General features: G+C 48.0%; 1 protein-coding gene across 1 annotated transcript in view; it reads right to left on the bottom strand.

The window, feature by feature from the left end:
• Positions 1-10,008: 10,008 nt before the first annotated feature.
• Positions 10,009-25,147, bottom strand: part of EXT2 (exostosin glycosyltransferase 2) — a gene marked incomplete at its 5' end in the record, with an annotated part of 122,687 nt that continues 107,548 nt past the window's right edge. The window contains 4 exons of the mRNA XM_084776405.1: positions 10,009-10,682; positions 17,118-17,200; positions 18,414-18,542; positions 20,701-20,844. Coding sequence (XP_084632531.1) covers positions 10,544-10,682; positions 17,118-17,200; positions 18,414-18,542; positions 20,701-20,844 — 495 coding nt within the window. The 3' untranslated portion in view covers positions 10,009-10,543. The remainder of the gene's footprint in view (positions 10,683-17,117; positions 17,201-18,413; positions 18,543-20,700; positions 20,845-25,147) is intronic.

Here is a 25,147-nt window from a genome sequence, read left to right as displayed (position 1 = left end):
AACCTGGAGAGGGCGGTGGGGGGGGGGGGAGGAGGGAGAAGAAGAAGAGAAAAAGAGAGAACATGCAAACCAGGCAGCCAGCCAGCGGGCAAGGGTTGGGGCGGGGGAGAGAGAGAGAGAGAGAGAGAGAGAGAGAGAGAGAGAGAGAGAGAGAGAGAGAGAGAGAGAGAGAGAGAGAGAAAGAGAAAGAGAAAGAACTTGGATTGAATGCAAAGCCTCAGCTTGACCATGAACCCTGTTGTGTTCCTCCAGATTCCCATGCATTTGTGAAGATCCATAACATGACAGGGGCTCTATCCCCATTATTTATTCCTCCTGGGGTCAAGCTAGCCCAAGGCTGGCTTCCTATGACAGTGCAACATCAGGTCCCTGCACAACCGTGTTCATCTTAGAACCTCTCCACTTAATCAGGGGGCTCAAACCCCGTGTTTCAGCCTCCCTTAGATAACCCTTGTACCCCACACCCTCCACTCTGCAGAGAGTTTTTCCCGTTTTGGTGTCAAGCCCAGTCGAAGCTGTTTTTGTCCTGTGCCCCCTGCCTTGCTATAAGAAATCCTGCCAACCCCGGCCACCATGAGTGGGTTGGTCCCCAGACAGCACAATGCTTGCTGTGCTGTAGAGAGTGAAGTGGGGGCTGGGGGGGCGGAGCTCATCCTCCCTTGGCCCAGATTTGCGTGCTCAGCAGCTATGGAACAATGGACCCTCCACAAATAGCACAAATAGCCAGATCCCCAAAATAGGGCTGACTACAGACCCTCTACGTGTTCATGGCGAGAAGATGTAAGCTGGCGCCAAAAGACAATGGGGTGTGAGAGTTGAATTTTTCCCAGGAATTCTGTGTGATTCCAAACAGATTTTTTTTTTCTTTTTAGCTCTACACAGACCAACAGGCTTGAGGAAGGGCAAGCTTGCACACGGAGCGTGGGTTTATGGCCATGTGCACACCATGTGTTAAGGTGTTGCCGTGGCTGGCAGGGAGCAAGCCCACTGTGGTGCCTTCGTGGGATCTCCCAGGAGCCCTTCAGTACATGGTTCTTAGATGCCCCAGGAATTGGTGTGTGTAGTGGGGGGGGGGAGTGTTGCAGTGCTCTTGCTGTGTCTCCTGGGATGTCTCTTTCATTTTTTCATAAGTCCTCTTCCCCTCTCTTCTCTGTTCTGTACCTACAATTGTACCCAGGATCTTAGGGAAAAGTAATAGGCCCACCTATACCATGGAATGAGAGAAAAATGAAGGAGAAAGATAGAAAGAGACAGAGAGGCTGACAGACAGACAGACAGATGGTTGAAAGGATGGGGCAAGGATGGAGTGCAGAAGCAGCTCACATCTCCCCTCTAGAGAGCTCTTTCCTGAGGAAAGAGGGGGGAAACCCAGGAAGTCACAAGCAACCAAGGTCAGAGCTGGTCTTAAAGATGGCTACCTGCCTGCTCTGCTTCTGCAGGCCAGACACTAAAATGCTTTTGTTGCACCTTCCTGTCAGATCTGTAAATCAGAGACATGGCTCTCTGCTCCTCTTTCAGGGCAGTTCCGGAGTCCAAAAGTTAAATGGTTGACTCAGTGAAGAGTTGTAGAGACAGGCGACACTATGCAAGAGCTTGCTGCCACCCAAGTGGCTAAGGGCAGGACACCAAACATGGGGAGACTGTCACCAAGTGTGTCATCAGACTATGATGTTGTATTTCTGGATGAATAGAGGTGAAGAGTGCAGTATTCGATATTTGTGGGGTGCCAACAATAAGTCCCACACACGAGGCAGCTTAAACAGCAGAAACTCAGTTCCCCACAGCTGCAGAGCCCGGGACCCTGGTCATGGAACTGGAGTCCTCGCTCATTCTGGCTTGCAGATACCTGCTTCTCTTGGTGTCCCCGTGTAGGTTCTGTGCAGGCACATAGAGTAACACGAGCTTAGCTGTCTCACCTCTTTCTTGCTAAAGAAGGACCCACCCTTGTGGCCCCATAGGCACTGTCTCCAAACACAGTGGCACTGGGGGTTTGTGTGTCAGGGCTTCTGTGAGTGAACAGGTGGGGATGGGAGTGGAGCAGAATTCATTAATAGCACGCAGTGTGACTTGTGTGTGTTAATGTGGGCGAAGTGCAGGGATGCACTCGGACAAGTGGTTGATCGTTCCTAGAGGGTCTCTGGGGTCGCAGTAAGTTCCTGAGGTGCCCTGTCATCTAGTCCTATAGTTTTAGATCCCATTTATATTTTTAACTCTAACTTTTCTTCTGAGTGCCAGGCATCCAACTGTTTAAATAGTACCACCTCTTATATTCTAATAGACATCTTAAGGTAGCTGTCTAAGGTAGCACGAAGATTAAACTATTTTATTATTTATATGTTCATGCGGGTGAGTGTGTATGTGTGTGTGTGTGTGTGTGTGTGTGTGTGTGTGTGTGTAGGGGCTGTACACGTTTGTGCACATGCAGAGGCCAGAAGAATGCATGGATTCCCTAGAGTTGGTTAAACTATTTTATTATTTATATGTTCATGCGGGTGAGTGTGTATGTGTGTGTGTGTGTGTGTGTGTGTGTGTGTGTGTGTGTGTGTGTGTGTGTAGGGGCTGTACACGTTTGTGCACATGCAGAGGCCAGAAGAATGCATGGATTCCCTAGAGTTGGAGGTACAGGAATTTGCAGGGCACCTGCCTTGTTCTTTGGGGGATAGAGATCCTGACCCTCATTGTCAAAATGGCACAGTAAGTGCTGTTACCTGAGGAGCTGTCTCTCCAACCCCTGAGGCACTTTTCACCTTCCCTCTCAATACTCCTTTCCCATCTTACTCCAGTCTGCCATTTTTCAACTAATGGTTTCACTTAGTTGATTCAGAATGAAAATCTAGGAGTTAGCTGTAAGTCCTATTTCTTTAACCTCTTCCCTTTAATGTCTCAATAAATTTAGGAGACATTATAGCCTGCTTAAGTTCTCGCCCTGAAAGTTCCCATCTCATTCGAGCCTCTGCTAGGCCTTTCTAGGGATAAAATAGCAACCTGACTTCTTTATTTCATGCTTGCTTCCTATGATCTATTCTCCACACAGTAGCTGAAATGCTTTATTTAAAAATGCCATTCAGACTTGTTATTCCTCTGCTTAAAATCTCCCGGTACCTTCCCTTCAATTCATAATAAGCATACAGGACCCTTTCGACCTACATGGTATCTACACCATTTGGGCCTGGCTTACCTCCTCATAATCACCTCCCAACACCCTCTCTCTTTTTGTGCACATGCCATGGCCATACCTGGTTCTTATATTAGCTCTTCTCTCAGGTCTGGTATCATCATAGTTTGGCGTTTCTCCAGAGCTCAAGATACACTCAAATGTCCCCGCTAGTTAGCCTTTACATAGTACTGCCCACACCCAAGTCACTACCTGTCTCCAACATTCTGTGTTCTTGTCTTCATAGTATTTATGAATGTTTGATATTACACTCTTTTGCACTTGTTACGGTAGTCTTTCATCTCAGGGTGTTGGCCTGCTATGAGAAGGCACATTGTTTTGCTCTCTGGAGTGTTCTCCTAGCAAGAATGGAATCTTATACATAATAACTCAATAAAGATTTATCAACTCAGTGAATTAGGCTTTTCCTTCCTTCCTTCCTTCCTTCCTTCCTTCCTTCCTTTCTTCTTTCCTTCTTCCCTTCCTTCCTTCCTCCCTTTGTCCCTCCCTCCTTCCCTCCTCAATCTTTCCTTCCTTCCTTCTTTTTCACATTCACTCTTTTTTCCTAATGAAGAGAATCATTAACAGTTAACACAATAAGAACATAGGCATGGATATTTACTTTCTCCCGGTCCTTTCTTTAAAAGTGAATTAAATCTCACTGTTAGATACAGTTCTTTTAATAAACTTTGGGTTCAGATTGGAAAAAATGTCTCCACTGAGTGCACACCAATCTGTCCTGAGACAAGGATGGTGCTCTGATGCTTGGTCTCAGCCCAGTGGCTGAGAAGTGATAGGATGTAGTAATAAACTTAAATTTAAATGGACAGGCCTGGGTTCTAGCCATGGTCTCTGGGATAATTTTGCTCCAGTGTCCAAAGCTAAAGAAGCAAAAAACCTCTCCCAAGAGGTCCTCACTTAGGACATTGACCTTCCCCAGGCTTCCATGTAGTAGGTACCTCAGTGCATGGCTGCCAGACTCAGCACAGACAGCACAAGGCTGAAAGGCACACCCATCTGTGTATAACAGATATTCATCCTTGTAACTGCCAAGGCAGGCAGGGCCAGGGAAGGAGAGAAAGGCATTGGTTCTTGGATCTCCCATGCATTTGGGGAAGATGGAGTTAATGAAATCCATGCCTAGCCATGTTGTCAAGATATCAAACCAAACTGGTGACAAGACCAAGGCTGTTAGGAGGGAAATTGCTGGGCCTGTATCCAGAAAGCCAGGACAGAGTACTTGGCACAGAGTAGGCAGAAGGGAGATGAAGGTGAGTCCCACAGGATCTACCAGAGAAAGATTATTGGAAATCCTAGAGGGGTTCTGCCACCAATGCACAATTTTCCTTAATTTCCTCAATTGTGGCTGTTATCCCCGTAATGAGAAACACAACTTCACTTCTAAGCAGGCAGTGAGGCTGGCAGAAAGCTGAAACCTGAAAATCAGCAGATACAGGGCTGCATATAGCCTTTTCTATTGAAATTAAGCCACATCCAAAACACAGGGAAAGGGCTCCAAATAGCTTCAGACAGCAGCCAGCCAGGCACGGCCCTCACCAGGCACCGGATGGACGCTCTCCGGACTCGTCAAAAGAGGCCCAAATCACAAGTGCTCATTTCAATAACATAAGAAAATAAACATGGGGCTTATTTATAGCACAGGAAAGGGACTGGGGCAAAAAACTGCTCCTTTGGTAATCCACCCTGATAGGGCAGACAGGATCCAGACCCCTAGGCTCTCTAGTAACAGGGTAAGCTGGGAAAGGGGCCAGAAGAGGCTGGCAGCCAGCATCATCAGGTACAATCTGGAAAAGACCCAGGTGAGACAGGAGAGAGGTCTGAGGCATCCTCCTGTCTCCATTTTAGGGTAAGGAGGGAGGGGCACTCAAGGGAAGGTGTATGAGGCCAGGAAATAAAGGAATCTCCCAGTATCCTCCAAACTGGGGTCCTCACATATAGCTGAGACATCCACTGGGTAAACACATACAGCTGGGGCAGACACTGGGGTCCCCATGTACAGCAGAGGTATCCACTGGACACCCTAGTACAGTAGGACATACAGGGAGTCCTGTGCATTTAGTTGGGGTCTACACTAGGTACCAGGATAAGGGTGGGACTAAAACACAAATCCTTAGAGACTTGGCCAGAGATGGGCTCAAGGATTCAAGCACAGCCCAAGATTGGCACTCCCAGCAAGCAGAGCAGCGTCTCTGTCAGCTGCACAGTGCAAAGCATAATATGCAGCCTCTAATAATCCCATATGAATGGTGCTCTTCTGAAACATCTGCCTGAACTGGCTGCTCTTCATCTGTGCTGCCAGAAAAATCATGGGTCCTGAGTTTATCTTAGGTATAGGAGGCAGTGACACCAATTTTCAGTTGTGAGAAAAGTCCATGCTGACATCTTCTTCCAGGAATGCTCTGCATGGTGTTAAGGCCTGATGGGTGGCTTTGGTCTAAATGTCACCAAATTCCACTCTGTGACAGCCCTCGCCCACATATAGCTCCTGAGAGGCGATACACGAGACGGTATTTGCTGAGCAAGCCTGAAGCAGGCAGCTGTCTTTAGAAGAGTGAGAACACCTCAACCAGGGGTCCCGCTAAGCTAGAAGAAAAAGCCCTAGAAAGGTTGCACATCCCTGGAACAAATGCAGGACACAGGTGCTGGTTATGAGAAAGAAGCCTGGAAGTTGGGGGGTGCAGGGGGATTGTCAGCCTCACCCCAGCCATCTGCTCTCAGCTGCCAGCATTGGTGAGCCTGACATTAAAGCCACAGCAGCAGGATACCTATACTGACTGACCCCTCACTTTCCCAGGGAACCTGGAGGTTAAGCTAATGAAGCGGGGGGGGGGGGGGGCTCTGTACATATAAGTCTTCACATGAAGCCCCAAGAGAGGAGACAGGCTTAGAGTCTGCAGTGGGTCCTGCCAGCCACTACCTTGTGGAGAACAGTGGGGGAGGGGGGCTTATTTCCAGGTCTTCACTTGTTCGTGGTGGGTACACTCAGTATGGAAGGTAGCTCCTAACTTTTCTAAGTGAGGATAAAAAGGTCTCCCTGGGCTGGGAGACCTGGAGCTTGGACAGGGCACTAGGGTGGGTGGCTGCTCAACATGAATTCCCAGTCTCCCTGGATGAGTCACCTGCCAGCATGGTAAGTGTTCCTGCCAGAGAGGCTGGGCATAGCTTAGGCCAGCTCAGGACTCTCCATCTTGGCCTCTGGGCAGCCTGAGGTAGATTCCTTGGCTGCTACAGAACACTAAAAGTAGCCTCCAAAGAGGCCCCTGTCATAAAGCAAAGAAGGCTCATGGCACTGCAGTGTGGATGGGGGATGGGGGGGTAGCTCCGTTGATACTGGCTTGCCTAGGAGGATCAGGAGTTCCGGGTTGCCCTCCTGGTACCTACTGAGTTGGAGGGTGGTCTGGGGTATGTGGGACCTGGGCTAAAGAACAAAACACATGCCACCCATCTCCTGAAAACAAAATCAATGAAAAAGTGGGTGCTGATGGGGCCCAGCAGAAACATTGGTCGAACCTAACCACATCCTTAACACGACCTCTGCATCTTGATTTTGCCTTCGTTGAAACCATCAAAGGTTTTTGGACTTGACCCCCAAATTGTGCAGTCAGATCATCCAGAAGATGCTGAGATCCAGGGATTACGTGGGCAGAGGAGCCTGTCTCCCCTGGTCTTGGCCAGCACATCTCAGGAGATACCCTTCCCCACTGACAGAAGAGAACCAGTACCTCACCTAAAACCATGAGCTCAAAACACCGTAAGTTAGGCAAGGCTGGAAGCCAGAGCGGTCAGCGCCTAGATCATCCTAAAGAGGCCAGCAGAGCATCACCAGGCTGATTCATTCAATTTTTCCAGAAAAAGGTTTTGGCCTAAGCCTGAGCAAGACATTGTAAAATAAATACAAAAAAAAAATATATTAACAACTATCTAAGTAAAGTTAATCAGAAAAAAAAAATGCCTTTGCAACCCTGCCATTCTCAGCAGGCTCATCCCAGCCAGTCTCTGGGGAAAGCAGTGCCTCAGTGCACACAGTTGGGCCAGATCCAGGGCCAGTTTGGCTCCCTTCTCTATAGGCCAGTGGGCTGCCGTTCCTTTAAAAAGATGTCTTACTCTGGGGCCAGCTGTTGTCTGCTGTAGGCCAGAACATGGCGTTTTAATTAGCATTATTGTTCTGCTTCTGAAACCAGGCTCTGTGGCGTCCCAAGGGCAGATGGTCCTGGCCCAAGTTTAGGCAAAGCTTGCTGGCTAGCTTTAGGACACAAGGCTGGGGTGCAGTCCCTCACCCTCCTGAATCCTGTCCGCTCACTGTATTTTTTGTCCTGTGTTTCTACTGAGGGAACCACCTGTCCCTGAGGACAAAACCTTTGAGGTTTCAGTTGAGTCTAAGATATGATTCTGAAAATAACATTTGCTGTGACTTTATGCTAACCCCAACATTTCTAGAAACAGTGGGGTACTTTGTGTGGAGTGCTACTGTCCAACAGCCCAACGGAGAGTTGCCCGATCCTGGGGGGGCAACACCTCAGGTTGCAGCTCTTCTTCCAAAATCAAATTTCTCTTTTTCCTTAACTAAAACTATTTGTGAGCTGGTGCTCTGTCATGCAGGCCTGTAATCCTAGCACTTGGGGAGGCAGAAGCTGGTAGATCTCTGTGAGTTTGAGACCACCCTGGTCTACAAAGTGAGCCCAGGACAGCCAAGGGTACACAGAGAAACCCTGTCTCAAAAAGCCAAAACCAACCAACCAACCAAACCAAACCAAATGAAACAAAAAGTCTGTGGCGTTTTTGTGCATATGTGCTTGTATGTGAGTGTGATGGTCATATGTGTGCATGTGCATGTGGCTCCCATAGGCCAGCCTCTGGTGTCGCCCTCACTCTCCTTGGCCTCTGAAGCGGCGTCTTGGATTTTTACCTGCAATATGATTTGGTTAGGATGAATGGTCAGAACTCAGGGATTCTCCTGTCTCGATCTACCCAGCAGAGAGACTGCAAGCATGTACTGCCGTTCCTAGCCTTTCTACATGGGTTTTAGGGACTGAACTCAGGTCTGCATGCTTGTGCCTTGGGCACTTTATTAAGCCCTCAGGCCCCTCAATTTAAAAAGTGCATTTGAGCTTGTGTGAGACATTTTGGGCAAATATGTGCCTTGGTGTATGTGTGGTCAGGTGACAACTTTTACAAATTGGTTCTTTCCTGAAACAGCCAGGCTGAGCACAGTCCCTGCAAGGATTTCAGTCTGTCTCCTGCTCTCTCCACCCCATATTCCTGGTCTTGGGAACAGGCTGGTGACCCCTAAGAAAGCAGAGACACACACATAGTACTGTCACTTTCAAAGATCCAAGTGACAACAGAAACTCCTCTCGTTGGCTTCAACCCTGTGCCTCCAGTGATGTGCATGTGATACCACAAAGCTTCCTGTGGGACACGTGGCCATGTAGTCCCCGTGACCACTTTAAGCACCTACAGTTCATAGAACAAGACACAGCTGGGGTGTTTGCATCTGCAACATGTGCCCTTGGCACTGTAGCACCGCAGATTCCACCCTCTGCTGACACAAAACTCTAGATTTCTACCTCCAACTGTGCTGCTTCAGAAACTTTCCTCTGGCCTCTCCATCAGTGGGAATGCATATGAGGGGTCCTTCTAAAGATTAATTGACTTACCTGTGTGTGTGCATGTGTGTGTATGTATGTGCATGTGTGTATGTGTGTGCATATATGTATGTAGATGTGTGTGTGTGTGTGTGTGTGTGTGTGTGTGTGAATGTGAGTATACACATGCCACAGTGTCCTGTGAAGATCAGAGGAAATTGTGGGAGTGGCTCTCTCCTTCCACTCGTGTGTTCCGGACTTCACTGCAGTTATTAGGTTTGTGCAGTACTTTTACCTGCTGAGCCATCTTGCAGGCTCTGAAGTAACTCAGGATCACTGTGTAAGTCAACGTTCACCACGCTGCTCAACAGAACAATGGGTGGTGTGCGAGCAATGATGACTGGCATACAACTAGGTTTCCATAATTATATCCATATTCTAAGCAAATTGTTATGTATTTTGTATTCTGTGGACATATGTTATGGCTAAAGCCCAAACTGTGGCTAATCTTAATATTAGACCCAGATAAATCTGTTTCAAATCTATAACATTTAACATTTGCCAGAGTAGATTTGTTCATCAACTGGGCTTAAAGAGGTATAATTCACACATGTGCAGTATTAGGAAATGCTGAAATGTAATGATTTAAATATACCGGCAACTGCTGCGACATGGTTACTACGGCAGTATTTAACATTAGCCAGAACCCTCTGGCCAATGTTACAGCTACAAAAAAAGAAGAAGAAGAAGAAGAAGAAGAAGAAGAAGAAGAAGGAGAAGGAGAAGGAGAAGGAGAAGGAGAAGGAGAAGGAGAAGGAGAAGGAGAAGGAGAAGAAGAAGAGGAGGAGGAGGAGGAGGAGGAAGAGGAGGAGGAGGAGGAGGAAGAGGAGAAGGAGGAGGAGGAGGAGGGATCCCAGGCATCGCCTTGGGGCGGGGGTCATAATGCTCTTAGCTCTTACAACACAGTAGGAGCGAGAGTGGCTTCAGGCTGGCAGTCAGAGCCACCCCTCCCCTTTCCCTGAGCACACCTATGAAATACCCAGGCTGAGGGTGAGGACACCACTGCTGGATTCATCTGCTCTTGGATATTCATGGGTCTTTCTTACACTTGTTGCAAATGGAGCTGGGTCCCTCCAGGCTGCATCTTCCCATGTGGTTGTCAGGAGAGAAAAGGAGGTTATTTGCATGAAACAAAGAGGAGGGGGGGGTTCTGTGGATAACCAAGAACCAGCATCCTAGACAGAAGAAAAAGGAGTAAAAAATAATTTTAATCATATCAAAAAGCCAAAACAAAGAGTTGTTCCGGGATTGCCAGGACACATCTTGGCAGTCCATGTCCTTCTGCTGTGTCCCCGCTGGGCCTGTGACTCAGGTCCCAAGCACAGGTGCAACCCTCGGAGGTACTGGGATCGGCAGCACACTCTAGACTTGGCTGTTCCTCCAGAGCGTGCTGATGTGAGATACTGCATGCCTCTGCTGTGACTCTTGGGATCTCAAACTGGACAGCTGACCCTTCTAAGGCAGTGGTAGGGCCAGTGAGATGGTAAACTGGGTCTGCAAGCCAAGAGCAGTACGCTGAGCTCAAAACTGCAGTTTGTCCCTGAGGCTTCCTTCCTTTGGCATTTTCAAAGTCCATTGGAGACGGGAGGACAAAGCAGGCTGCACAGCTCAAGAGGCTCCAGTGTGTTTGGGGAAGTGTGAGCCAGGCTGACCTCCTTCACCCCCATAGTGAGTTCTGCGGGGCCTAGCTGGGCTCCTCCACAGCCCTGGGAAAGGGCAAGCTTCATAAGCTGCCGATGTTGGGGAAACTCTTCAGTTTCTCAGGGAAGTCATCTTTGTAGAGTACGGGGTCAGCTCTGTGCTCCACCACCTTGAGGGGCATCGTCCCAAAGACGGAGGCAAACTTGTTGATGCATTCAGACCTGTGGGGTGGATGAGACGGTGAGACAAGCAGAGTACAAGTGATTAGCTACTGAGAGACACCAAAGCCCACAGAGCCACTGTCCACAAGAGAATTGAAAGGCGCTGATAAGGGTACCGTTGCTGGTACTTCTATTGCTGGGCTCTGCAAAAGGCTGTGATGGAAAGCAAGGCCACCTGAGCTCCCTGGCTTGGTTCAGAGGGAGAATGTTGAATAGGGGATGCCGTCTGCAGGCTTGCAGGTCAGGACATCTGCCCTTCCCCCTCAAATTCCAGTCATTTTTCCAGCACTAGCAGGCCCCAAACCCAGGTGGATTAGCTCCAGCAATCCTTAACCCCATCTCTGCCAGCTATAGGGAAGGAGGAGGATGGCAAAGAAAAAAGGATCTGCTTGCTAAAGCCGAGGAGGTGGCAGAAAGGGTCCTATTCATGCAAGGCAGAGGAATGGGGGGATTGGTGACTCTGAATTTCAAGTAATGAGCATTTAGCTTCCCAGAACTCACAGGCAGCCAGTAAATACCCAGACATAAGCACTGCTTTTCTGACACAGCCAGAGCTCACAGAGGGCTTTTTTAGCAAAATTGGTGTGACTTTTGTCACTCCTACACTAGAACCAGGAGCAAGAGCAACTGGGTGACAAGAGTTGAACACTGCAGACGCAGGGCTTCCTCTGTTCCCCCTAGGCCCTCAAAGCTGAACCTCTCCTCAGAGGAGAGGGTCAGGCTCCCTTTATGGGAATGGCTCAGGTCAGTCAGGCCAACTGAGTGTGACAGCTAGGCAATGAGGCCGCTCAGCACCAAGCCAGAGGGGAAAAGCAGCCTGAGAAAAGTTCGTTTGAAGTTGGGGCACAGAAGGATAGATTTCAGAGGGTCAGTGTCTGCTCAGGCAGCTGGCCCTGAGAGGTACAGCAAGGAAGGTTGATGAAAGAGTGGTCACAGGGCAGGAGCCAGCTCCAAGATGCTCACCCTGGCCACCTCTCCAGGGGCACCACAGACTGCTTTCAAAATATGTAAACAGAAACGCTTCAGGCTCAGGAAAGTGTCCTTTAGTCAGGGCCACCATCAGCTCTTCCCTTCCTCTTACATTTCTGTAAAGCTTATACCACTGAATCATGGACTTCCGGCCGCTCGTGCCAACAGAGCACCAACAGCACAGAGAGGTAATATCCGTTAGATGCTCCACTTGGGACTGGGACCAAGTGCTCATGATAGCCCTGGGGCTCCCGTGCCTCCTCTGCCCCAGTCTCTAGTAGGAAGGCTGAGACACTAAGATGCTCACGTACAAAAGTTTAAAATAAAATATACCAAAGCCAGAGCCAGAGCCAAACATAGTAGTTCCAGCTCTGGAGACTAAAAACTGAGTGACGAGACATGATTTACCTCTTAACCTAACTGTGTGGTCCAATGGGTGGGGCACAACTCCAGAACCTCTGTTCTCTGCTGGATAATTTACCTTCACATCTTACTGATTTCTTAAAGTACTCCTTCCCATCCTCAACTCTCTGGCCCAAGGTCTGAGTTTATATTAACCTCATGTTATAGGTGAGGAGAGTATAAGGTTTGGAAAGGTTAAGCAAGCCGCCCTAGAACGATGGGCTAGCCAGTGGTGGAACTGGGAGACAGGCTGGCCCTGGCCACAATTTCTCTCTACCACCTGGAGGCAGCTGGGTTTCTGCCTCTGAGACTCAGCATGGGGAAGGCCTTGGGGAGACCTGTGAAAGGAGGGGTGACCTCCCCCTCCTTCCCTCCCAAAGTTGTATTTCAAAACCATTTTACTACCCAGCGGGCTTCCATGGGCTTTTCCAGATATCCTTAGTTTTGGCTCCCACAACTTCTTTCTCTCCTATCCCATCCCTGCTTAGCCTTTTAACCCCCAGATTTTCCCCGCTCCTTTGGTTTCATATGTATTCTGTGGAATTACTATGTATGGGTGGACAATATTACTCCCAGAAGATAGGGATCATTCAATGAAACTACCATGCAAGACATGGGACGTCTCCCTATAAGTTAACGGTCAGTAAGGTCTCCAAAACAACACAGGCTATTGCTACTGCCCCTGATCACCCATCATAAAACCACATGGTAAGACCTTATTGCTCAAGACACTGTTCACTTTGGATGGAGGACAGAGGAATTAATCTCAAACTGACTGGTAAATGGTCTCCCCGCTCACTAGCTTTCATAGTGTTGGAAGTGCTGTGCAGGCTCCAATGCAAGCTATGTCCACTCATGCAATAGTGGCATGGCTGTCAGGGCGTGAACTAACCTGTTGCTTTCTGACTGGGTCTGAGGCCTGCTTCGCAGGAGGGAATTTCATACCTCAGACAATCCTAGCCCATGTCTAGGCAGAACATGGTCATGGGCTCCAGGGTAGAACGTGTTATGGTCATTTTGGTAAATGCTAGAAGCTGTCAAACTACCTTCTAAATACTTATGTTTATACTTATAGACCTAGGCTGCTCTCAACATTGGACAGAGAAGCTTCTTTACGCAGTGGGCGGACGTTGTCAGAGATTCGTAAGTGGTCAAAGTGCTGACTGCTCAACTCTAATCGGGACATTTATATCAAGCCCTTGCCCCCAGCAAGGCTCAGGGAGGCAGAAAGAATGTAAGAGGTAGGGGAAGGGCTGAAGTGCAGAGGGGAGCTTTCTTCTGGACATGGTGTAGTTATTGAAAATATGAACCCTTAGCAGCTACAGTTCCTTGCACAGGACCTGAACGAGAGGAAGCCAGACCAAATCCCAGCATTGATGGGGTATATGAACTCCAGGCCCCATCCCTTTCTGGGAGGCACTGGCAGTGGTCAGTAGCTGGGGGAGGGAGAATCATTCTTTATTGGGGATGTGACCATTGGTAGGTGGATATCCAGTGGACACTCTCACACGCATGCACATATGGGCAGCACTAGCAGAACTCAGGGGTTTTAATAAAAACGAAACAAAACACACACACACACACCTGAGGGAGGATATGTTGAAGGGAAGGGGGTGGGGATTTGGAGGGAAAATAGGTGATAGATACGATCATATTTCATTGTATGCAGCATGAAATCCTCAAGAACAAAAAGAATTTAAAGGGAATGAAAGAGAGCCAAGAGGAATAAGTCACACCAGCCTTCTGCTCTTTAATCACAAGGTAAAGCGACACAGGCTAGCCTGAGTCTCTTCTTGGCTGCATGCACGCAGCAGCCCCTCTAGCTCCCTGCCAGGCCCAGTGCAGGGTCTTTGGTGTTTGCTGGGTGGGAGTGGCTCACAGCCCTGTGGGGAGTTATTGATGACGTCTCCTCTGTAACCAGATCTGGCAGTTGGGCCACTGGAGAGCCTGCAGCAGCAGCTGCCCAGGCTGGTCCTGCACTGGTGTCTCTTTCCTCCACATAATCTGTGCTAGGGAAGTGATTATTGGGTCGTTCTTGACAGTCAAGTTCCTTCCCTCGCTGCTTACTTCTTCTCCCACAGGGCATCTGGCTGGGGAATAAGTGAGGCTAAGAATGCGACTGCTGGGATGGCTCACCCGAGTCACACTGTCAGTGTCCAGCCGCCCCATCAGAACTCTCCTCTCCTACTCTGCTTTTCTAATCAGTTTAGCTGCACACTAAACTGCCAGGGTCAATGTCTGTCTGCTGGAAGTATCTGGGGAACACAGGACCATGGGCCTTGTTTTCCTGTCATATTCATAGAGCCTTTTGGATTGTGTCAGGGAAATTGGGTGTAATGAACACGGCTGGGCCCAACCCGGATCACAGGCTTGTCCTCAGCATGTAACACAGTGCTCGTATAAAGATGGCAATAACTGTTTATAAGCTTATGAATAGGCACTCTAATTTGATATATAATGGAAAAACTCAAGTTCAGGCAAGATAAGCCAACTTCCTGAGGTCAGACTCAACTGGAAAAGATAGGACATAAAACGTGGCTTTAAAATATCTGCCATGAAGTCTTTGGCAATGATACTGTTCAAAGAAAATAGCTAAAATGTCTGGTTCTTTAGTATCTAGCAGGCCCTGGAAGTAGACTTAAAGGAGTAAAAGCTACATTCCTACTTAGCTGACAGTTCCGCTTGCAGACTCCAAGCCTCAGACTAAAGAAGCAGACTGAACCCCAGGCCTCAACACTAGGTCATAGGATTGGTGAAGCAGTTTCTGCTGCCCTGGCTTGCGAAAAGTGTGCTGTACAAAGGGAACTGCTGACAAACAGAACAAGTGCAGGGTTGTACAGTGAACCAGCTCCTTGAGCCATCTTCTCTTCCAGCCTAAGCTCCTGATTTCTTAAGTCAGTGCTCTGACCTCTAACCACGGAGCTTTGCTCAGAGTTGCCAATGCATCTGAAATTCTTCTCCTTTGGCTCCTCGCTGAATCTCTCCAGTGGATGGTTTATATTCTTCAGATGCCTTGGTCACCTGCAACTCACACTCTATGCCCTTCTGGCTTAGTTACCTCTAGGTCTCCACTAACCACTTAGCTTACAGGCCCTGACTCGGCTGGTACATCCCTTGCAGCTTCTTGTTTTGGGTTCTGTATGCCCTGTCTTTCTTTCCTCCCCCAGATTGCTTATTGTTTCACTTACTGCCTCCCTTGGCTTTTCTTAAGCCACTGCTGTGTCTGGGCAGGTAACTCCCATACATCTTCATTTCCAGCCACCTGCACTGAGGGCAAGCCCTCACAGCCACCAGTCCCACTGATTAAAGTGTCCTGCCTGCACCCATTGCCTGTTCAAGCGATGCGCATTCACCAACTGTTCGCCCCTCTTCCTGTATTATTTGCACTATGAAAGGTCCTGCTGTTTTTCTTGACTCAAAAATCCAAGTTGTTTTTGTCGCTACTTTCCCCATAGCCTCCTGACACCTATCAAGGTGGCAACAAAACTCTGGCTTGTCTTCTTTGGAAACACATTGGCACTTTCACTTGTGCCTTTTGGTGTAGATTCAAGCTGGTTGTCCTCCTGTCTCTTCAGTAATCTTTACATCCTAAGGATCAATTTAAGTTAATCGAAGGGCAATTCCCTTGACGGCCTCTCAGAGCCTGAAGGAAAAACTCAAGCCCTTTAGTTGGGAGTTCAGAGTCTTTGTAGCCTGGCTCAAAGCGAATCTCTTCCTGCCTGCCAAGCCAACCTTGAACTTGTATACCTGGCTTTACAGTTCCCCTCCCTCTCAGCTACTCGTCCTACTCAGAGGATCGAGGTCCTGGTGATTTTTTTAAAGGTGTGTGTGTGCCTCTTACTTTTATATTCTGGAGAAGAGCTATCTAACCCCAGAATGAACTCCAAGGTTCCCCCTTTCCTGTACTGTACCCCCACGCTAACTCTACCCGCAGCCACTCGCCTTAATGCTGTGACTTCTCCCTGACACAGGGAGGAAGGTAGGTTTTAATAACCGTTTCATCTACTCTGGTAGAATTACAACTGGGGCCTCTTCCCAATGAGCTATGGTAGATAATTAACTCTGCCATACTTACAGCATTTGCAGTGTTACAGGGGACACTCATATGTGATTTCATATCAACTGTTGGAAGAAGTCATGGCTTTTGGGTAAAATATCTCTATGAGGGGGCTAAGGAGGTTATTTAGAGTTGGAAGAAATAAAACATCACAGAAGTGAAGTCCCAGAGGAAAGGCCCACGGGGGATTTTCTCATGCCTACGGCCTTCAGAAGTGAACTCTGTCAGCAGATGCACACGGCGGGAACTTGAGCTGGCTCCTCTGAACGGCTACTGCACCACTCTTGAGGTGTACTTGGGTCCTCTGACTACTGTGCTGACAGATGTTAGAGCTTGTGGTCCCAAGTATGGAGGAGGCTTCTAGAAGAATGAGGCAGATTTGGGAGCTCTGAAAGCTAGGGGCCCTGAGGATCTAGTACAGATTCTAATAGTCTTGAGGAAAGGCACACATAACACTATTCTTAAGAGTCTTAGCCCAGGGTGACAAGCCACACTCAAGTGTGCTTGTCCAGGGACTGACGGAAGGTTTAGCATTGCCCTGATGTCCCAACCTGCAAAGCTTGGCTTTCAACCCTGCCCATGGCAGGTGACATAGTGAGGTCAGTGGAGGTATTTGGTCTCTGCTGCATTGGGTTTAATTCTTTCTAATCAAGCATTCCTGTAGCACAGAGTTATTACCCAGAGAAACAAGGTGGCGTTTCCTTGGCGTCAGCTCACTTGCACTTGCAGCCAGTTAACCACTTAGTGCACACGAAGGACCTAGCTGCTAGAGCTTAAAGCCAGCCATGTTTTCCAGACCCTTCCAGCCATTACAAATTGAGTGAGTAGCATCCCAAATTAATTCGCTGGGTGACCTGGATTTGAACTAACTCAATTCCCACAGTGTAAAAGGAGGTGACTGGCTTCCAGCTGCTGTCCCTGTCTCTCCAACACAGTCTCCTAAACAGGCCCAGAGAGAGAAAGTGGGATGGAGGCTGGGGTGGCCTTCTGCTCAGAGGCACACTCACCTCTCCACCATGTGAGTCTGGTCGAGTGAAAGCCCATCGATGGCTGTGCACTCAGGACACTTGAACTTCTTTCTGGGGGTTACCTGCCGAGGAAAAGGAAACACATCTTGCTGTCAGTGCCCAGGACTATAAAGCCATGCCGTGACGCCACCGTGCAGGCTTCTGTGCTGTGAGCAGGGCTACCTTGTGCACCCTGAGCATGCATACGCACATGCGCGCGCACACACCTCAGCAGCATTCCTCCATTCAATCTGGGCTGCCTTAGCCAACAACAGAACTCCCAGGGGCCCAATAAAAGCAGCTTGGAGGGCTTTCGCCTTCTGTAACTGGAAAGAAGTCGTGATGACAAGCTCCTTAATTCCTGTTTAATGACTGTTTTCTCACTGCCAAGGTCCTTGTATAAACACCATTTGTTCTTGCAGTCATGAGGGCGATGAAATACAGCCTCCCACAACTTGCAGCCTAACCTTACTTCCAACAGGCAGTCTTTCGCCTTCCCTTGCTAAGGCCCAGGGCTGGGGCAGCACTTCTCCTGGAGATGCCAGCTCATTCCCAATTCCCAGTTGGTCATGAGAAAACTAAGTAGCCCTCACCCTGTGACTTCTGTTCCCTGACTCCTCTTAACCCCCAATCCCCAAGCCTGAGACTCCCAGTGACCGACCGCTCTAGCAAACGGGGCAGCTGCTACAAAGATGAGTAACAAAGAAGGACAGGAGGATGAAAACACTGTCCAGAGTGAAGCCAGGACTCACAGACTCCGCCCACAGCAAGGAGCCACAGCTAAACACACACTGAAAAATAAATTTAAGGTCTGAGGCCCCTGAAAAGCAGCCCTCACAATTTATACTCTTCCATTTTTCTTGCGGTCCTTTGCCCTCCGGGCACTGCCAGCCTAAACTCCTAGGATGGTGACCCTTTCAGGCTGAGATGCTTCTGGCACTGCCCAATTTCACATGGAGTTCTAACCCAGGAGGTAAGGATGGTTCTGACCAGATAAATAGGCTTCCAGTACTGACTGTAACTTGGGCTCTGATTTGAGCAAACACTGAGTTTCAAGAATAAACAACTTTTCAGGCTCAAAGACTTCTTGTATTTTTAGCTTTTAGTATGTTATGGCAAAGGTACTTCAAAATACTGGTAGCTGCCTCTTTAAAACCTGGGACTGGGACAAGTGCAACATCATCCCACTCTCTGTGCAGAGGTCAGCTCCTATTTCCAGTTCCTACAGCTTCTTGGGGGCCAGGGAACAACACTGAGTCTCAGAGAGCCAAGCAAGGGTGTGGCGCGGACTCTTACCTTGATGACAGCTTTCCCCGTGACATTGGCTACCAGGAAATTCATGGCAATATCTTCACAATTCATGTGGGCATCCACCCAGTTCTTGATGTCCCCAGGCATTTTGTAGGTATACAGGTAGTTAAAGTACTGTCACATGAGACACAAAATGAAGAAATACATCAAGGGGGAATTCTTTCTGGCTGGCGTTTACAGGGACAAGATTTACTCATAAGACTTCATCCTGGGGAGGGCAAATGGAAAGGAAGTGGCCCAGTGCCTTTAAGATGGGCTGGTAAGAGGGCTCACAGGTAGGGGCACTTACTGCCAAGGCTGCTGCTGCTGCCGCGTGTGCACGCGCACTCACACGCACACATACACACATATTTTAAAAAATTAAATGGTAGGTATGTGCCTTTCATTTTTAAATTAAGATTTACTTTAAGGGAGATTCTTGGATAAGTGACAAGAGCAGATGGACTGTACCAAATCTGGTGAGTTCATTTCCCTAGGAGTTCCCCTTTAAAGTGAAAGCATTCAAATAATAGATCAGAGGTGTGTTATAAAATAAATATTTCCATGTCCTTCTGTTAATATACTGTGAGCTGAACGTGTCAGTGGTCATGAGACACTCTAGCAGGTCTTTCTGTGGGCCATGAGCTAAGAGTGAAGGCGTGTGCTTTTAGCTGTGGAACAAGAGCAAAACCTGAAAGTTCCATAAGCTCCACGAGTGAACTAGAAAATAATGGGTCAAAAACAATTAGCCAGGTGTGGTGGAGGTATGCTCTTCCAGCCCCAGCACTTGGGAGTCTGAGGCAGGAAGATTGTGAGTTCAAAGCCAGCCTGGAGACCTAGCAAGATCCTGCCTCCAAAAACAATACATAAACAGACACATAGACAAGCATGGACACTATTATGATAAGCTCATTAAGTTATAAATGGCATCTGTTTTGTTTGTTATAATCAGACTAAAACTTACTTCTTGACCTAGAATCTCAGGAGAGTGGGAGCAGAAAAGTGGGAACAGCAGTGATGAGCTGACACCAGGCAAGGAGCCGCACTGCACTCCACAGAACTCTACACACCAGGTCTCCTGCTGACGGCAGAGGAGTTCCTCTTTTTAGTTACACTCTATGCTTCTAGGGAGAGTGCCAGAGCTGGGCTAAATACTCTAAAACCAAAAGCATAGCCCCCTGCATTGCCCTAATTTTTTTTTAAAAAAAGGGCCTGGAGTTAGGAGCAGGTGCTGTTCTTGCAGAGGACCTGGGCTCAGCTCCTGGGCTCAGCTCCTGGGCTCAGCTACAGCATGTGGCTCACACCTGCTGTAGTTCCAGCTCCAAGAGCTCCGACACCTCTGGGCTGCAGGGACCTGCTCTCGTGTGCATATAGCCCCATCCCCTAACATCTACATAATTAAAAATAAGATAAGTAAATATTTTTGTTTATTTGTTTTGTTTTTCGAGACAGGGTTTTTATTTGTAGCCCTGGCTGTCCTGGTACTAGCTCTGCAGACTGGGCTGGCCTCAACCTCAGAGAGGAAAACCTTAAAATAAGTCAAAGCTCTGATTGTCAGAACACACACAGGGAACTGCTACCTTACCAGAGTTTACACTGATTTTATTCATCAAGACAGTTGGATTTATTTTCTAAATGTTTTGTTGGCAAAGGAGGGCAAGGCAGCTGGTTTCATGTCTTGTTGGCATTGGCAATATAGCAATCTAAAAAACACTGAGGGAATCACTCCCTCTGATGTAATCCTGTCTTTAGCAACCTACCACAGTGGGCATTAGCTATAAAAAGGATATAAAGTGCTACTTAAGCATTAGATATTAGCATTTCCTGAAATGACCAAAATACCCAATGGTAGAGAAATACTTAGATGTGACTTAAGGAACATTAACACAGTGGCTTATTACCAACTATGCTATGAAATAACTGTTTTTGAGAAAGATGAGTGGCATGAGGAAGCACCTGTAATAACGAGAAAGTAGGCAGATTAGAATGTATATAATCATCTGTGTGTGTGTGTGTGTGTGTGTGTGTGTGTGTGTGTGTGCAAGCGTGCATACAGAAAGAAGGCCAGAAAAGCATCTTACAACCACACTGCCTCTAAGTGACACAAAGACAGAGCCTTCCTCTCAACTTGGTAGGAATTGTTGGTGCTTCTATATTTAGAAGGAGTACCATACAACACAACTTTTCTAAGCCTTCTAGGTAAAACATTTTTCCTAAACTCAGTGACATCTCTGGAAAATTAAACAAGTCAACCAAACAGGCGCCGCATGCACACTGCGTCCACACCCCTTACCTTGTGATAAAAAGCTGCACCCGTGAGCACCATGGACACCTCATTGGTCCACTCAGACTCATACTTCCACTTGTTCATCTCATGGTCCCAGAGATGCAGGCGGCCTGGGTAGCCCACCAGCCGGTCAGGAAATTCCCGCCAGACCTAGGGACAGAAACACACTAATAAGCCATCCCTGGCTCAGACAACCATTGGTGCTGAGGTTCCCAGACTGGTCTCAGCAGACCCCTGGGGTTAGGACGGGCTTCTGAGGACTCTGTTGAGCAGGTGCTAGAGTTTTACCAGTAACCAGAGACAGAAGGGTTTTTGACTTCTTCTAGAACGTCATGTGTGTGCTTGGCCATTTCAAGGCATGTGGAAAAGGGGCTTGCTGAATATTGCCTATGCCAGCCAGACATGAAACTAACTGCTTTGCCCTCCTTTGCATAACATACATTTAGAAAATTAAGCTTAGCTGTTTGATGAATAAAATGAAGCTTACTGTGTGAACTCTGAGCGGGGTCTGGTGGGGTGGCAGTTCCCTCTGTGCTCTGAGGATCAGTACTTCATGATCCTATGCCCTGGAGCATTCTGGGAACAACAACTGATTTCTATATTTAGGAAGGTTCTCGGAGATGACACTTTGGATGGACAGAACACAGTGCACTAGGCATCCATAAGGCGCTTTGGTGCTTTCTCCCACGTGACTTAGTTTGACCTTTAGAAGCAAGGAAGGGGTTGAAGGGATGGCTCAGTTGCTCAAATGCCTGCCTTGAACACATCAGGATCCTGTGATCCCTAAAAGCTATATAGGGAAAAATCAGGTGCACAGTGTCCCCTCTAGCCACTACAGAGGGGCGGTGACAGGCAGACCTCTGAAGCCCTTTAGCCAGCTGGTCTACTTAAATTAATGGGTTTTAGGCTCAGAGAAAGGATTTATCTCAAACATTTAAGGTGGAAATTGATCAAGGGAAGACACTGACTTAACCGTGGACACATACACCTGCACATACATGTGCACACAGCCACACTAACAAGTACACATGGGACCAAGTGAGATGGCCTGGTGGGTAAAAGCACCTTCTGCCAAGCCTGATGACCTGAGTTTGATTCTTAGGACTCACATGGTAGAAGGAAAGAAGAAGTGACTCCTACACGTTGCCCTCTGACCACTACATGTACACCGTGGCACATCCACGCAAGCACACGCTACTCCCCAATTCCCAACCCACACATAATAAAGAGCTCACTATGCAGGAATGCTTTTGCTGCCCTGCTGTGATGCTGTCTTCTAGGCTGGCTCAGCCTGCAGCAGACGTCCCAAGGATGGCACCCTCAAAGACTACACTTATTTCCTCAAATGCTCTCTTTAGGGAATCTCATCTCATTTCATCCTAGCTTTAAATCCTAGCTCTAATTTCTTGACCTCATATCTGTTCAGCCTTGCAAGCTGTGGAGATATTCAACATTTTTTAGGTCATCCCCACCTCGGTAAGTAAAGGGTCTCTCTACCTTCTATGCTGTGTAGTGCCATACTCTGCGTGAGACACGGGTGCTGTACCCTTGTGATCTGAACAACTGTGGTTACTTACTGGACCCTCACCAGACCATGCCCATTGAAGAAGAAGAGGGAGGGTCAGTCTATCTTCCCATGATGTTCCAGCCACTCCCTATCTCCTACGTGGCCCTCTCACCTGTACACAATCCTTCCCAGGCTGCATGTAGTCTCAGGATATGCTTTAATATTTGGGGTGTGTGTGAAAGGTTACTGAAGGGGACTTCACGTTAATGCTGCTTTGGGAAGTGGACATCTATGTTGGGGTGGGGTTTTCTGCAATGCAGTTTTTGGCCTCACTCATGCTTTTATAAGTAAGTCCAATAAAATCATTAGCTCACCCAACTAGACTTGGATAGAAGTGTTCCCTCAGTTTGTATCCTATCTAGGATGATGTTTACAGGAAAAGTTAAGCACATTAACAATGGCTCGAACAAAACGCGATTCTATAGCCCAGGAAGACCCCTTCAAGCTTCTCTACCTCAGTCAGTTGTCCACCAGCTCCTTAATCGCAGATGCCCAGGCAGCCTTCATCCTCCTTTCCGGATTTACTGCAAACTCCTGCTGGGTCTACTTCTGGCCATCTCTAACTGCCACTCCCTGGAGCTGCAACCAGATCCCATGACAGCCACCTCTTGGTCTCTGTGCTACACCTCCTGTCCTTCTAAACTGTAACCTGCCCAGCGTCTCTAACAGGGCCAGTCTACAAGAAGAACTGTAAGCTTTCTGCATAATTCAGCCACTAGGCTCAGTCCTATTGTCTCATGATTATCTTTATTATGTGTTTATCTATGGAAGCAATATGGTCACGTTCCAGAGTGACAAGCAGGTTCCCCACCATGCAATGACACTAGGTGTAAGGAGGACATATAGATGGCATTTTCTAGGGCTCAGCCACGGTGTCAGCAGCTACTTCCTTCTTTTGGAGCTACCTGGAGTTCTTAAAGAGAACCCTATAAAGTTCAGGAGACTAGAAGAAGCCTGAGTCAGGGTTTGACAGGGCCATGTCCCACTACCACCTGTTGCTGAACATGCTTCCCTGCCTGGCCCTAGCTTTTGGTGCTTGGTAACTGGTTCTTTTGTCTTTTCTTGGCCAACAAATGCATCACTCTAGCCCCCCCACTCTCATGACACCAAGTTCCCTCACTCAAGTCTGTCTATTTATCTCTCATTATGCACGAACTCCACTCCTACTAGTCCAGTGCCCGCCCACGTGGCTTCATTTTAACTTGGGTATCTCTGAAGAGCGCATTATCAAATAGTCACACTCTGAGGTACTGAGAGTCAGAACTTGATCATATCCTTTATGAGGGGGACACATTTCAACTCCTATCATCTCCTGGAAATCTTATGAAATGGCCCACCTCTAAAACAAACAGAAATGGCTTTTTATTTCACCAAGAATAATACCCAGAATCCTCTGCTTATTAAAGACCCACTTCCATGCCATCTTTAACCATGCTCTCCTTTGTGCTCTGTGATTGTGACTAGAACCCAAGCCTTTTGCATCTGCTGTGTCTCCTGGAACATTTTTCTAGCTTTTAAGGCTGGATCCTTGTCCTCATTTGTGCCTCTGCTTAAGCATCAATACCTCAACACTCTCTTAGCTTCCCATAACAGACAAACGTTACCCGCAGCCAGCGCACCTCTGTCACCTACTTGCAGCCTCCTGCTTCTCTTTATCAAATTTTCACTTGTGCTTTCACCTTTTAGTTATTATTTACTTCTTTCTAGGAGAGTCTCCACTGGATTAAGACAGAGACTCTGGCTGTGGTAACAAGCCTGAGGAACAGAAGCGTGCACACCACAGCACTCCACACTTGCTGAGGGCACAAAAGGGCTGGGAAGGATAGGGAGAGGGAGTCCTTCATTTTCATCACAGCCAGAACAGTGCACATAACCATGTAAGGAGGCTTGCACAGCACACACCAGTGGCTAGTGTCAGTGACGAACACGAGGGACCCAAGTGTAACAGGCCCAGGAGCAGTTTCCCACAGCAAGTCCCAAGTTCAAACTGTGTTTCCAGCTGCTGGGAAGGGATATTTGCTGAGTTTTTATACTGTTTCTGCCCAGGCTTCCTTGAGCATCTAGATTTTATGGAATATCCAACCTGCATCGTGGGCATGGCCTGGGGGGGTCACGAGGAGAGCTTATCCTGGTGTGACATTGGGGTACCTGACAGGCTCCCAGACTCACAGCCTTGGCCTCATTAATACCATGTTGCAACCAACAGAACTAATGAGCTACAGGAATCATCCTAATAGCTGCAGACATGAACCCATGTCAGTCAGATGTTCCCACGACTGTGTGAGCTGCTGTACGCTCTCTCATAGGAAGTGTGTATTTCAGATTAAAATAGTATGATGCTGTTATAGCTTTATAGAGGCAGGGCAGGAACAGTTGTGTAAGCCATAACTGCTGTCTGTGGGACAGGACAGACTTCTTTTCATTGGCACATGCAAGTCACAGCCCCTTGCTGGCCAATATGCCTTAGTGGACACTAGTGTGTGTGAAGGGCCCCCAGCACACACAACTAAGTGGCTGGAATGGCGAGATGCAGGAGTGTATCCAACTGTGCCTGCACTGCTGAGGCTAGCACTGCCTCTCCTGTTGGCTTGGAATTAACACGGAAGGCAAGTCCCCTCCCCCACCTCACTGCAGCCATCAGCCATCATCATTTTCATATGCCTTTTTTTATTATTATCTGCTCAGTTTTAGAGTCAAACGCTGCTAAAGTATCAGTTTGGGACTCTTCCTGTTGGCGATCACTCATCAGCCTTCTCTCTAAGACTTAATCCATGACCTGAGTCACAGACTGCCACATTACAGTATGCTTGCTATAAGGCACCAGAGGTGTCCTGAGTCCTGGGTTCCTTTGGAGCCTTTCTTGAGCTTTGCTCTTTCTGGGCCCCT

The sequence above is a fragment of the Acomys minous genome (assembly GCF_964271855.1).
Source record: "Acomys minous genome assembly, chromosome: 3".
Lineage (NCBI taxonomy): Eukaryota > Metazoa > Chordata > Mammalia > Rodentia > Muridae > Acomys > Acomys minous.
This window is presented reverse-complemented; position numbering and strand designations above follow the sequence as displayed.